At 37.6% G+C, this 14,348-nt stretch overlaps 1 protein-coding gene across 3 annotated transcripts in view; it reads right to left on the bottom strand.

The window, feature by feature from the left end:
- PRKG1 (protein kinase cGMP-dependent 1) overlaps positions 1 to 14,348 on the bottom strand; it is a 1,228,801-nt gene that overhangs the window by 208,373 nt on the left and 1,006,080 nt on the right. For all 3 annotated transcript variants that reach the window (XM_090278041.1, XM_090278040.1, XM_090278045.1), the window contains exon 6: positions 3,667 to 3,744. In XM_090278041.1, coding sequence (XP_090134167.1) covers positions 3,667 to 3,744 — 78 coding nt within the window. The remainder of the gene's footprint in view (positions 1 to 3,666; positions 3,745 to 14,348) is intronic.

Here is a 14,348-nt window from a genome sequence, read left to right as displayed (position 1 = left end):
ATAAATAAACAAATAAATAAATTATTTTTTAAAAGAATTATGGGCAGCATCTCTTAGAATAATACCCATATCTGAAAAAAAAAATTACCATTAATATTTTGTACCTGTATTTTGGTGTCCATGGATCAATAGTTATGATAAAGAACAAGGTTATAAAGTATATGTATGCATCTTCAAATTTACCAGGTATTGACTCATTCTTGGTACAAAGAGGTCATACCAACTTATATTCCTTCAACATGAGTGGACAAAAGTACTATACTTTGTCATCAACACTTGTTGTTGAAGTTTGATTTTTTCAAGAAGGTAGGCATTTTCTTGATTATTAATAGAGGGAGAGCATTTTTCACATTATTTTATGGGCCAGCTCTATTTCATTTTTATGATGTGTCTGATCATATTTTTTGTGTTTTTCTATTGGATTGTTATTATTTTTTCATTGATTCATAAAAATATGGTTTTCTTTTTAGTACCTTTATGTCTTGCCAAAGTTATTAACTTTAATGTAATCACATATAACCATATTATCCCTTAATTTTTATACTTAATAAATATATTTTAAAATTCTTTACTATCCTGGGATGATAAAAAGATTTTCCCAATTGTCTTTTCCCCCTAATTTTTTCCTTTATATTTAGGCCTGGAATTTACCTCTCTGTACGGTGTGACGTCAGGATCCAATTTTATGTATTTCTCTATGGGTTACCAGTTGTTTTGGTATGTGTATTGGCCATACTGCCCTAAATCAACTTTCCATATAGTTATGGATCTTTATCAGAGCTCACTAACTAATATGCATAAGCACTTGTTAACTCTAAGCAAAGTCATGCAGTTTTAAATGGCATTTAAGTGACAAAAATTTTTGGTTTACACTTTTTTTGTAATGATAGCATACAAGATATTTGCATAGAATCAGAAAATCAAATTGCCTTTGAATTGTTATTGGAACTCTGGAATTTTATCTATGAATTCTGTTCAATTTTGGTTCAACTTGTTATTGGAAGATAGTTTTTTTTTTTATGCAATGCAACTACAAGGACAGATATATACAGTTTTATCAGAGATACTTTTCATGTTCTATTGTGAAGCCTTTGTTGGGGGGTGGAGGAGATGCTCATGTTTCCAGGCAACTGGAATGGACCCATTAGAACACACAGAACTAACGCAACTTCTTGAAGCAGCGCTGGATACTCTAGACATTGCTGCAGCCTTCTGCCTCCAGTATTAGGAAAAACAGTTTGCGTGGGTTTAATGAGGGGGAAACAGATATTTCCAAGTTTAATTATAAATATTTTTCTCTTTGTATGAATGTGTTTCATGGAAGAATAAAAACTGTTTCACACTTAAGTAAATGGACTTGAACAAGGGGAAACCCATTTGTAGCTCTAGAGACCCCTGTTGTGTGTCTCTGTTGTGCAAGATTTCCTAAAGAAAAGGCCTGTTTTGTTGCAATAATAAAAATGTCTTTGTCAGGGCTATCCTTTATAACTTTTTAAAGTGCATTTGAAAGCAAGTTTACATCTGTGTATACCTAATACAAAATATACAGTTTTAGAAAATTTCAATTCTACAACTTTGCCTGCTTACCTGAACCTACCCTCATTACTCTTTTCTCTTCCCATTCCTTCCCATTGGGACTTAAGTGTGCTCATCTTCCGCTTCATAAGACTTAATGTAGTAATTCCAATACATTAATAATTATAATTAATAAAATTATTGTACTAATTGATCATGTATTATTATGTAATTTATATAACTAGGATTCATAGCAGCTAAGTTGCTTGACCTCAAAAATTTGCTTAGGAAAAGTCTATTTATGCTTTGCGTTAAAAAATCATGAACGTGTCAAAAGAGTCTCATATATTCTTTCTACTTCACTCCCAGAATCCCTACGGTGCTTCAAAATATTTCCAAGGGAATCAGTTCCTGTGGTGTAATTTCCATGTTATTTCTGATTAGACTTATTATGAAACTCATAAAAAAGCACCAATAATGCACCTGTCTTCAGCTGAAACTGGTTAAAAACACAGCTTCTCTTAGGTAGTGCTGGGAATCTGCAGTAATAGAGTATTCACGTAAACCCGCCAGAAATTCATCTTACATGATAAATATATCATTCCCTGATAGCAAAGAATTAGCAATTTAATAAAGAAAAAGTACACCCAGATCATGAGGGTGAAACATTTCCCTGCGACCCATGGAATCATTTATATCCATGAAGATTTTCAATTTTTCCTGATTTTTTAATCAGTGTTAAGAAATGAAATAGTAAGTGGTAGGCTCTAGCAATTTACATATAAACCACAAAATGCTAACACTTCTTATCTTGTAACAATGGAAAGAAAGAAAGAAATGAGACACAGTTTTAACCATAACTATGGTCAGACGCAATTTCAGGATGCCTTTTAAGAAGCTGGTCCCTGATTTCTATTTCTATCCCAGACTTTCTGATATCAGTCAAAAAATAGGTATGATAAAAGTATAAATATTATGTTCTTCACTTTAGTGTGACATGCCACCAGTGTGAAACATTGACATATGCACATTCATGATTCAAAATTAGTCCAAAGAGAATTTTCCAAAATGTGACCCAACAAGATTTATAATGTTTCATATATCCTGCTCACTGTGGCTCTTTAATTCTCTTTTCTATTTTAATATGAGCCATAAGGTACAAGATTCAGTCATATTTGATAATCAGAATAAATAATTTACCTATTTTTAAGTAACAATTGTAAAAAACATATAAATCCTCTTCCACCTGCATTTCCTTCCCCATCTCTTCCTATACTTAACACATACAAATTCTTTTTAAATATCACTTTTAATAAAGCAAAATAAGTTCAAATCATAGATTATAGTGCAAATATCCATAAATGCAAAAGTAATTATGACTTTACTATTAAAAGAAATGTCAGGTATTTTTTAAAAGATAGTTTGAACCATATAATATCAGAGTATTAATCGACAAAAATCCCCACTTTCCAATACACTTAATCTCTTTTTGAGTTTTAAATAAAATTATAATATTTATAATGAAAAATTAAAATATAGTAAAGAATAAATTATAATTTTTTGTTCATATCCCTTGTTACCTTATATTCATCCTTGCCCTATAATTTATCATTTTAATACCTTTTGGTATTCATTCAATATTTATTTAGGCAGATAAAATGCAACATAAATATTTCATATTCTTATTGCCCCCAGAGTGCTAAGCAAATTGCCTGTGGATACTAAACTTAGTGTGTTTCATAGCCAAATTCAAACTTGGGCCATCTGATTTTGAAGTCCAGATGTTTCATGATAGCACTTGTACTGCTACTAGTGACTGAATGAACTTTTTTTCTTAAGAATTTTTTAAAGCAACTATAGTCTTTTTCTTTTTAATTATGTAATTTTAATCTGTCCCATTCATGCAGAAAGGTCAGCAGCATCTAGAATCATGATTGTATTATAGTACTCAGAATATTTACTGGTCTTCAAAATTATAATTTTTCTTCCTCCTGCATTATTTTGGGGAAATTTATGCTCAAACATTCCTCTTTCAGTTTCAGAAAATGGAAAAATCAGGATAACTCAAGATGCTGCATAGACGCTGTTGCCAGGGTCACTGAGGAGACTGACTCCCCTTCTATGTCACTCTCTTGTTCTACCATAGCTTACCTTTCCTTTGCTGATTATAAAGAACGTGTCCCCTCTTGCACCTTGCCTGATGATATATTCCCCATTTTCATAGTGGGTCTGAAAAATAGAAATAGCAGCAGAAAAATAAATTAAGAAAGAAGTAATTTACCAAACAACTCAACCTCTCCCAGTATCAGTTCCCGAGGGATGCATTCATCCCCCCCTGGAATTCTACCCAAACCTAGAATCCATTATTGTTTAATAATAAATAATAGTCAATGAACAAAATAATTACAAGAAAGTCATTTCTATCATGCACATTTAAAAAACTACTTTGTTAATGCCGTTTTTATGGAGGATTACATTCATATCTTTAAATCCATTCATTTTAATAGTTTGATGAAAATATTCTTTTCTCCCATCAACTGAGCATAAAATAAAACAACAAAGCTGCTAATTAAATTGGTCTCTAGTATTATTTTGTTATTCTCATTTAGTTTTAGTATTCTCATAATGATAACTTTTTTTCTGAGAAATTACTGTGACATCTAAAGATCTTCATTATGAAACCATGTTGACTTTTAGTGTGGGTTTCATGGCCCTAGTTACTTTTAAGGCACTGCTTCATGCTTTACTGTCCTTGCTTCATCAATTTAGATTTGGCTCCATCAAACAGAATGTCTTGATTTTATGGACTGAATTCTGGTCCAGCATCTGTGAGTTCATAAACCACCACATTAGGAGCAGAGTAAGGCTGCGAGAACATTGTTACAGTCAATGTGTCAATATTTTGACTCTGACACAGTCACTATGTTCATTCCCAGAGTTAAGATAATTCCTGAAACAGACAAAAGTAATTTCTATAAGGAGAGGTGGGAGAAAAGATATGGCTGGGTCAGGAGCTATAACAGCAAAATGAGAACTGTGCCATCTGGCCATATGTTTCTCTGCAGCTTAGCAAGGGAGCCATATTTGGGGCAAGAAAATAATATTTTGCATGCTTCATAGGAAAGAGAATTCATGTTTTGAGTGTGACTTGGCTATGATTTTTCTTTACACTTCCATACTATGTTTCTGAACACTTTCTATCTGCTGTTAATTGCCTTTCCATGATACTTGACATTGAGAATAGCCATAATTTTCTTTGTATATCTAAAAAAGTTAACGCACTACCTAATCTGTTTATTTTTTACTCAAGCATAACCGATTTTCTTGTAACAAGTTTTAACATTAAGTTTATAGAATATACATTCTTCAACTGATTTATTTTATGTAACAAGATATCTGTTCCATTTTCATGTCTCGCTGCTTTGGAATGAAAAGATCTTTAGGACATGCAGATTTGAAAAACAAAACACAATGGTCTACTTTCATATATCAATTCAACAAACATTTCTGAGTGTCTCTGAGTCGAGTCTGCGGATACAGAGGTAAGACAAAAATCTCACAGCAGTACTGTCCAGTAGATCTTTCTTTGATGGTGGCAATGTTATATAGCTGCATTGTCCAATGTAGCAGCAGTTGAAATGTGGCCAGTGCAACTAAGAAGCTGAATTTTAAAATATATTTAATTTTAATTGATTTTCATTTAACTACTCATATGTGGTTAGTAGCGACTATGCACAGGCAGTGGCTAAAATTGACAAGGGCAGAGTTATAATCTGTAGAAGGGGAGGGAGAAACCTGGAGCATCTTTCCACCCTTGATGTTTCTTTCAATAAGAATGTAGCTTAATTAGTAACCCTTAGGGCCTCTCTCTTCCCCTTTCTTCACTGGGCAAAAGAGGAAATGGCCTGATTTATCCTGTTACACAATGGGGTTGTCCAAAAACCCCCAGAGCCTGCAGACTGGGGGATGGGGAAAAGGAAGCAGCTTTCAGGATGCCTTTGCAAGCCTGGGGCTAGGGGCTAGTGTCTTTGTTATGCAAATGGCTATGATGCTTCCAAGGCCTCAAGAAGATGGGAGGGGTCTTGGACCAGGGGATGGTATGGAAAGAGCACACAGAGCCTGCATGAGGTTCCGTGAATAGTCAGAACTAGGTACTATGCTCACTGTGTCACAGGACGCAGTCAGGGATTTAAAAATAAGCGGCAGACATTTTAACTGGACACCATGCAGCTTTGAAAAGGAAAGAACACTATGCAGCTTTGAGAACACCTTGCAGCTTGGAGAAGGGGGAATACCTTTGTGGTTTTGGAAAGGAAAGGCTGGGAATCCACACGGTTCTGGATTAAAAGCTGGCAGGCACCACAACACAGAAAGGCCTTCCCAATCAGAATCAAATGATTGGCAACTACTGGTAAAGCTGAACTGTGTCTAGGAAGTAGGGAAACGGTATCTCTAACTTTTCTAAAAGTAGCCTGGTTTGGTAGGGGGAGGCAGAAAAATGTGTTTGTGGGTGTTGTTTTAAGGAACATAAGACTTAACGGTAGAAATCCGCAAATAATCTAACTCTATATAACTATTAAATAAACAATTCTTTTTCTTTTCACTAAACTCTGGTATTGAGAGTTATAATTCTGGCGGCAGGCAATCGGGCCCCTAACAGAATAGCCTGTGGGTTCTGTTTCAATTGGAGAGTCCAGTGGTTCTGTTACAATCTGACTGGTAAATTTGGAAGTAATGTGTATGTCCATCTCAGCCTGGCATTCTCTGCTGCCCCTCCAGGGGAAGACTCTTCTCCCTGGCACGGTGAAACCTGCCCCTGTCTGGGCTTATGTGACAGGACAGTTCAGCCCAAATTGCGGGTCCAGATTAGGAAGCCCATTTGACTCTCATACCTACACCACATTCCCTAGTCTAGGTTTTATTAGTAATAGTGGTAATGATTTAGTCCCCTTCATCTTAATGTTTGTCTTATTTTTCACTTGGCTCCAAATCCAAGAGCTCTCAAAACCTCCCCAACAGTCCAGTATGAAAAATGCTATCCTATATGTCAGTGCAGTTTTCTGTACTATATTTGCACAGTCTAGGAGAGATCTGACTCTTTCCCAAGGGCTTCGCCATGGAGGAGATTCTCAAGTCCCAAGTGAAGGATGAGAAAGAGGTCACTGGATGTTGAGCAAGGGAAAGCCACCCCCCAAAAAGAATTAGCATCTTTTTATGGTCACATACCAGTGGTAGACATATAATTATTTTAGGGAAAATGGAAATAAAAAGGACCAAAATTTGAAGAATTCTCAGCTCACCTGAGTTCATTCCCCTCACTTATCTCCTTTTTAAAAGACTATCCCTTTCCTTTCTACCCCTTTTACCTAGAAAAGCGCCTCATTATTCCATAAATGTTTATTAAATAAATTGCTTAAATTATAGGGCCATTTAGTTTCTCATGTAACAAGAAGTCTAGAAATGAAAAAGTTTCAGGAATGATTAATTTCTTGGCTCCTCAAGTTCTCCAAGGACACAGGTCCTTCCCCTCATTCAACCAGCTTTCTCAACAGGATGGGTCCTCATTGTCCCAAATGACAGCTCTGGTCTCATCTTACAACTCCTTTTGTGGAGAAAAAATTCCAACAGCCCTTGCAACCATGCCATTATGTCTCCCTGGCTTGGGCTGCATGCCTGTTCTTAAACAAATGCCTGGCAAGACAAATAGAATTACTCCAAATGTTTTCCATTAATCAAGGTTACCCACTAAGGCTGATAAGAAACCATTAGAATAAATTCAAAGTTTGGGCAGTGGAAAAATAGGAAGGAGGGATTGGAGATGAATCCAAGAGGTATCTGCTTCACAGAAAAACCTGAATGATTTCTGAAAAGTGAAGATTGAAATGGGACCGAGGTACAGAGAAACCAAACCTACGAAGAACAGGGGAAGGGCTGGTGGAGTTGGGAGGCCAGGCTGTGAGAAGAGAAAACTCAGAATCCACTGCAGCTGTGTTCAAATTGCCACTGAGCTGTGCTGAGGCAGAGGGAGGCAGAGGGTGTGTGAAAATTAAAGGGAGGAAACCCAGGGTTTCAGATGGCACATAAACACAAGAAGGAAATGCTCCAAGGTGGAATGGGGTGTCCCAGTGAGCAAAAACACCAAACACTGAGCACATAGCAACAGAGGCTGGGTGAGAACGGGCCACAATGTTCCAGAGGAGATTGAGGTTGGTGTCCAAGATTTCCTGAGATGCTGCAATTCTATGACAGCCATGTTTCCCAAAGATAACCATAAAATAACATCTATGCCAAAAACTCTCCTGCATGGTGACTTTGCCATTCTCTCCTTAAGAGCTAGAGTCTAATGCCCTTCTGTTGAATATGGTGTGGCCTCAGAGGTTCTTTGGTAACAATAGCCTGCTTGGAAGTGATGCTTCTTGACTTCAAAATTTAGCTATGAAAAGGTCATGCAGCTTCCACCTGGTTCTCAGGAGACTTCCCCCTGGAACCCAGCTCCGTACTGTGAGAAACCCAGACCATATGGAGGTACCAGTCCTAGCCTAGCCTCTACGTCATCTCAGTTAAATGCAGTCAGGAGGAAGACATGTGAGTGAGAAGCTGCAAGCTGAGCCCAGCCTCAGCATTTGAATGTCCCCATTTGAAGTCCCAAATATCTTGGAGCAGAGACAAGCCATCTCTAACGCATCTGAATTCCTGATCCACAAAATTTGTGAGCATAGTATTGGGTTGGTCACAAAGTCTGTTACATTTTTTCCATAAAATAAAAGATACATTTTCATTGTCTCCAATAACTTTATTGATTTAGATATTTTGAGCTTGTCGGCTCTCTCCCGCTATTGGCTTCTAGTGGGTAGAGGCCAGGGGTGCTGCTAAACATCTTCCAATGCATAAGACAGCCCCACAGCAAAGAATTATTTGGTCAAAATGTCAACAGTACCAAGAAACTTCTGCAAACCACTTTTGACACATTCCATCAATCACAGCACCTTCGCCATATACTACACAAATCGTTTTGTGCGTGTGTTTCAGTTCCATTTTTACCTTTCTTGAAATAATAAGGCATAATATGCTGCAAACATTGCACATCTCTCCTATCTTCAATATTAAAACGGCTGCACAAAAATTCACCAATTTTAGTAAGCTTTTTAAAAATGCGCGCTGATATGACAGCTGTCACAATATAATCTAACAAAATTGTTTTGAATGAAGTTAAAAACAAGTAATCACTACTGGATCCATCATATGGAAAAAACACATAATGGACTTTTTGGCCAGCCTAATAAAATGGTTCTTATTCTGTGCCACTAGGTTCTGGGGTGGTTTCTTACACAGCAATAAATAACCTCCACAGATGGCTGGGGGACTGTAACCCCGTACTTGACTCCTGCCTTCTCCTGAAAGCTCTCTCTCTGGTTGGTTCTGAAAAGCCTGAGCCTTCCAGCCACTGTGGTGAAAGATGGTGTCTTCCCCATCCTTGGAGTCTCAGCTGAGGGGTGGGAGAAGAGTCTGGAATATAGCCCGGTCAGATCTCTATTTCTAGCACAGTGGGCAAAGCACATTCATGGCTCTTATCTCAGGGAAGCATCACAGTAACCAGATGAGGGGTTGCAATAGAGAAGCTGAAGCACACACAGTGAACTAGCCCAAAGTCATGTCATTAATAAGAGGTGGAAGTGGTATCCAATGCAGGTGCTCCATTCATGTGTTATCATGAACTGTAGGGGAGATAGTGAGAAGGACGGGCCATGCCCCACCCCCTACCTGTGGCTGGGTGGTTTAGTATGAGCAACAACCAGTTTCTTTTACATTACATAGAAGAAAGGCATCCAAGTCACCCCTCAGTAATAAACAAATAGATTGGTCACAACTCCCTGGTTCTAAGTGAAAGAAAACCCAACCACAACTAGCAACATGGGGAGGTACTGAGTCACAAAGCAGCATAGTCCAAAGTTAGTGGCATCCAAAATAGCTGAATCCTAGGTGACATCATGGCACCAGACACCCGCCTCCGTCCTGTCCTGACAGCTCTGTCTGCCACAGGTTAGTTTTTCATAAGGGTCCAGGGTGTACCAAGATGACAGTGGGCTCCCTCCTGTCCAGCCCAGCTGGCTCATGCAGGATTTTAGTTCCTTCATCCCAGAGAGTAGAAAGTTTGACAGAAATATCCACAGTCTGTTTACTAATTCATGAAAATTGTCTAATTACCTTCCTACTATCATCTGTTTTTTGTAACTCGACACCCACAACGACCACCTCAGTTATTTCAGCATAACTACACAGGTATTCACTGTCCATATTCCCATGCTGCGTAAGCTCATGAAACTCAGGAGCCCAGAAGAGAGCCTGTGGAACAATGGGCAATGGCGGTCCCAGTCTGGGAAAGATGACACCGATGGTGTTGTAATACCAGGACTGTAATGGCTGTACCATCCTGAAATGTCCCACTGTGCCTGAGGGGAAAATGACCGTGCACGCCGATTCTTCGAGAGTCTCTATAATTATCTTACTCAAATGTCAGCAGTTTCACTGTTTTTTTGAAGTTCACTTTGCAGCTCTAACATTTTCTCATTTCAAATTAAGTCGAAGAAAAAAAAAATACAAGATTTCGAATTGGAAGAAACACTAGCAACTATTAGGTTCCTTTAAAGGTTTCCATAGTTATTAGGATAGAAGCTAGACTCCTTAACATGGCCTACAAGACTGTAGTTAGTATGTATATGCCACTCTTTTCAACCTATGCTCACTCTCACTACTTTGCTGCTCAGCCGCTCTGGTCATCTTAGGTGCCTTTCTCAACTCCACCACACCCACTTCTTACCACCAGGCCTACGCACTCCTGCTGCCTCACGCCCTCTCCCTCTCTCCTAGTTCCATCCTACTTCTTGCTCAGATCTTAGAGCATAACCTCCCATCCCACACCCATCCGTTCTATGATTTTACAGTACCACATAGCTTTATTTCACTGCCCTTTTCTGAGTTTATGTTTATGTACTCACTTATATTTATTTATTCATATGATCATTTTAATAATGTTCTTAAGAAAATCTTAAGTTCTGTTGAAGGCCTAGTTTTTGTTCACTCTCATATCCTCAGTGTATACCATAAGGCTTGAAACAGAATGGAAACGCAAGAATATTAATTGCATGAATGAAGTAGCCCTCCTTAATCTTCATCTTGTTGGCACTGCCCAGAGTCAATCCATTAGAAAGGCCTCTCCCTTCAAGGCACGTGCCAAGCCCAGTTGTCTGTCGCTATTGCTACTATTAATTCCCTAATCCAAGCCAAAATCGTATCTTGAACTTTTACAACATCCTCCTCCTATCCAGCCTCTCTACTCACCACACTCTAGCCCACCTATTCTTTTTACTGCAACCAAAGAGACCTTTCAAACAGCATATAAACTGAAATAACTCTACTGCTTAAAACCTTCCAATTGAAATCATACAACTGAAACCATAAACAACTTTTTGTGATCTAGCAAGGTCTCTGTATTCTGACTCCTACACACACATCTCCATTCTCATCTCCTCCCATTCTCACTCTCATTAATTCTGTTTCAGAAACACTGGCTCTTTCTCCTCCTTGTACTCACCAGATTGCATCCCTCCTCAGAACTTTGCATTCTGTAGACCCTCCATCTAGAACACTCCTCAAAATCTTTGTCATTATTTTGTTCCCATCATTCAGGCCTTGGCGAGCTTTCCCACTCATTGTGTGCCCTTTGCCCCCATTCATTTTCTATTCTATATCCTAGTTTTACTTTGTTGTTGTTGTTGCATTAAAAGGCTCTCCAGAGCCGTGGGGCTTCACTAGGCACTTTAATGACGGGTTGATATTAAACACAGCTGCAAACCACAGCACAACTGAGTCTCCTGGAAGAAAGGCTTTCTACCACACCCATTATGACTTGAAATCATCCTTCCTTTTTATTTGCTACCTGGGACTCTCCCCCTGTCACCTGAAGCTCAGAAGATTGGGAGACTTTAGTTATATCCATTGTTTCACTTAGAACAATGCCTAGCAAACAGTAGACATTCAATATATAATCGAGATTAAGGACAGATTCAGTCTAAACCCCTTTATTTTTAGTAGGAAAACTGAGTTATAAATTCTAGATTAGAGACATGGATAGTGAAAGAAAATTGAAAGTATATCTAAATGTAAGCAATGCATTTCCACAAGGCAATAATATTTCTGAAACTTATGAGTTAAAAAAAAAAAGAACAATCTTATGTTTGTCACTGGGAAAAAAATGGATATAGCTTTAATTGTTTATGTATATGTCTTTGTATTTTCAGAATTCAACATTAATATGCATGCCCATTTAGACTATTAAAATTCTGCACATACTTGCTGACATTGGCAGAAGGCTTAGTGTAATACTGTATATGGCATTTAGGGGTCTTAGAAGTTGCTCCTTAGTAAATATGTATAATCCATTTTCACCCTTCAGATCAGACTCATAGTTTTTGATATCAAAGTCACTGCATTTGTTTAATTAAATGTATTGGGATGACATTGGCTAATAAGATTATATAGGTTTCAAGTGTACGATTCTGTGCTATGATACATCATCTGTACATTGCATCGTGTGCCCACCACTCACAGTCAAGTTTTCTTCCATATATTTGACCCCCTTTACGCTTTACTGCCTCCCTACCCTCCTTTCCTCTGGTAACAACCATAATGTCATCTGAGTCTATGAGCCTAAAGACTCCACAAAAGAACCATTAAATACAATAAATAAATAAATACAGTAAAGTTTCAGGACACCAAATCAATGTACAAAAATCCACTGCATTCGTATCTACTAACAATGAAATTTCAGAAAAAAGAAGAAATGGAAAAGACAATTGCATTTGCAATTCCAACAAAAGGATAAAATACCTAGGCATAAACTTAACAAAGGATGCAAATATACTATATTTTAACTGGTGATTTTATCTTCAACCCCCAACTCTAAAATACAGTATGCCCTCACTTATCACGGGTATTACGTTGCAGACCCCCCGCAAAGTAGGAACCTTACATTTATTCTACACGCTTAAACCTATGTAACTTTAACAACATACATATACAGTACTGCAAAATCCCGCAATGTAGTGAAAAATCCGCGATAAATAATTATAGTATATTTTTTAAATCCCACGATACAGTGAGGCCATGATAAGTGAACCACGATATAGTGAGTGACTACTGTAATCTATAATTAAATATCACCTATATCATTTTGAAATAAATTACCACCTATTATTATTTCAGTCAGAAATTATACTATTATATTTAAGTGTATTTGTTTATGGTTGAAGTTGGCTTTAAGCCTTTTTAAAGTATTGAACACCTATTAATTGACTGTCCTAATGATTATAGCACTATAGTCATTGCTACTGCTTATAGAAATAGCTGCAGTAAGTATGAACCACCTTAGTGTGCTTAAGTATCTAATAAATGCTTGAAGTAAAAAAAAATAACAATTGGAAAATTAATGAGTTAAGAACAATGTGGTCTCAAGTCATGATTTCTGCCTCATTTTGACAGAGGACAGTCATATCTTAGAAGAAGATTATGACATCAGAAAGGAGAAAACTTTCTTTAAAATGGTTGCATCTACCTTTTTGGAGCCCAAATGAGTGACAGTCCTAAATGAAATTCTCCTCCCTGAGACCCCAAGTTTATTTCAAACACAAGACCTCTTCATGGAGAACAGGATCACAGAACAGCTTCATTCATCATAAAACATGCCAGTTAGGAGGCAACAAACAAAGTATTTCTTGGTTCAGGACTTTTCTTCTTTGTGGTAAATGCTGCCCATTACATATTGCACATCTGGACTTAGATTATCCAGGGCTGCCAAGAAAGACTGGTACAGTCATGATAACACCATGAAAGTTTTCAATATTGCCGACTTTGAATTCTGGTGGTTTGAATATGAGATCAGAGAAAAATCTGGTCTGGAGCCACAGATTTTATCACAGAACTAGTTCTCTACTAACAACTAACAGTAATATTTTTAGTCTACATATGTTGTCATAAATAAACCATTTCCCCCTCATGAAACAATAATCATCAGGGGACTTGTTCTTCTGTGAAGCATTTCCTTACAAAATATCTAACCTTATTAAGGCTACAAGTTTGATGCATTCTCCTTCCTATTCTCTAAAGGAAAATTAAATTTTGCTTATATCACCAACCACAAATTAGCCAGAACACCCCCCCCCAAAAAAAAAAAAACCACCACCAAAGCCTGGAACAATTTTGTTTCTCTTCCGCAAACCATCATTGTCCTGTCTCAGCCAACTGGACATCTGGGATACACATCTCTCTACTAAAGATTTTGTGCTACAACAAAGCCATGCCTCAACTTTCACTGATAAGACTTTCTTTATATCCTGTACTTCCCCACACCTCTTGGGCTGGACAGCAACTTGGTTCCAAGGCTGCTCAAATTTGTCTATAAAATCCTCCTTGACTAAACCTAAACATCAGGTCCACATGAGAGACATGCACTTACTAGAAGAGTCTGGCCATTCATTAATTTCAAATTACATCATTTATACAAGAGATACTGCATTTGGCACTGAGGCTACAGAGCTATGCAAGACATAGTCCCTAACATGAGAGGCAGTGTAGCATGATGATTAAATATGTGGATACGTGAGCCCGACCTGCCTGGTTACAAATCCCAACTCGGTAATCCTAAGCAAGCCACATAACACTCCTATGCCGTTTCCTTTTCTGAAAAATATAATTAGAGCTGTATAAACAGACTTCTGTGAGGGTTAAATGATTTAATAGTCACAAAGTATAGAACTTGTTCTATTGTAAGCATTATA

Source organism: Furipterus horrens, unplaced genomic scaffold (genome assembly GCF_987537825.1).
Source record: "Furipterus horrens unplaced genomic scaffold, mFurHor1.1.pri manual_scaffold_5, whole genome shotgun sequence".
NCBI lineage: Eukaryota > Metazoa > Chordata > Mammalia > Chiroptera > Furipteridae > Furipterus > Furipterus horrens.
Note: the sequence above shows the minus strand (reverse complement) of the source record. Positions and strands in the feature narration are given on the sequence as shown.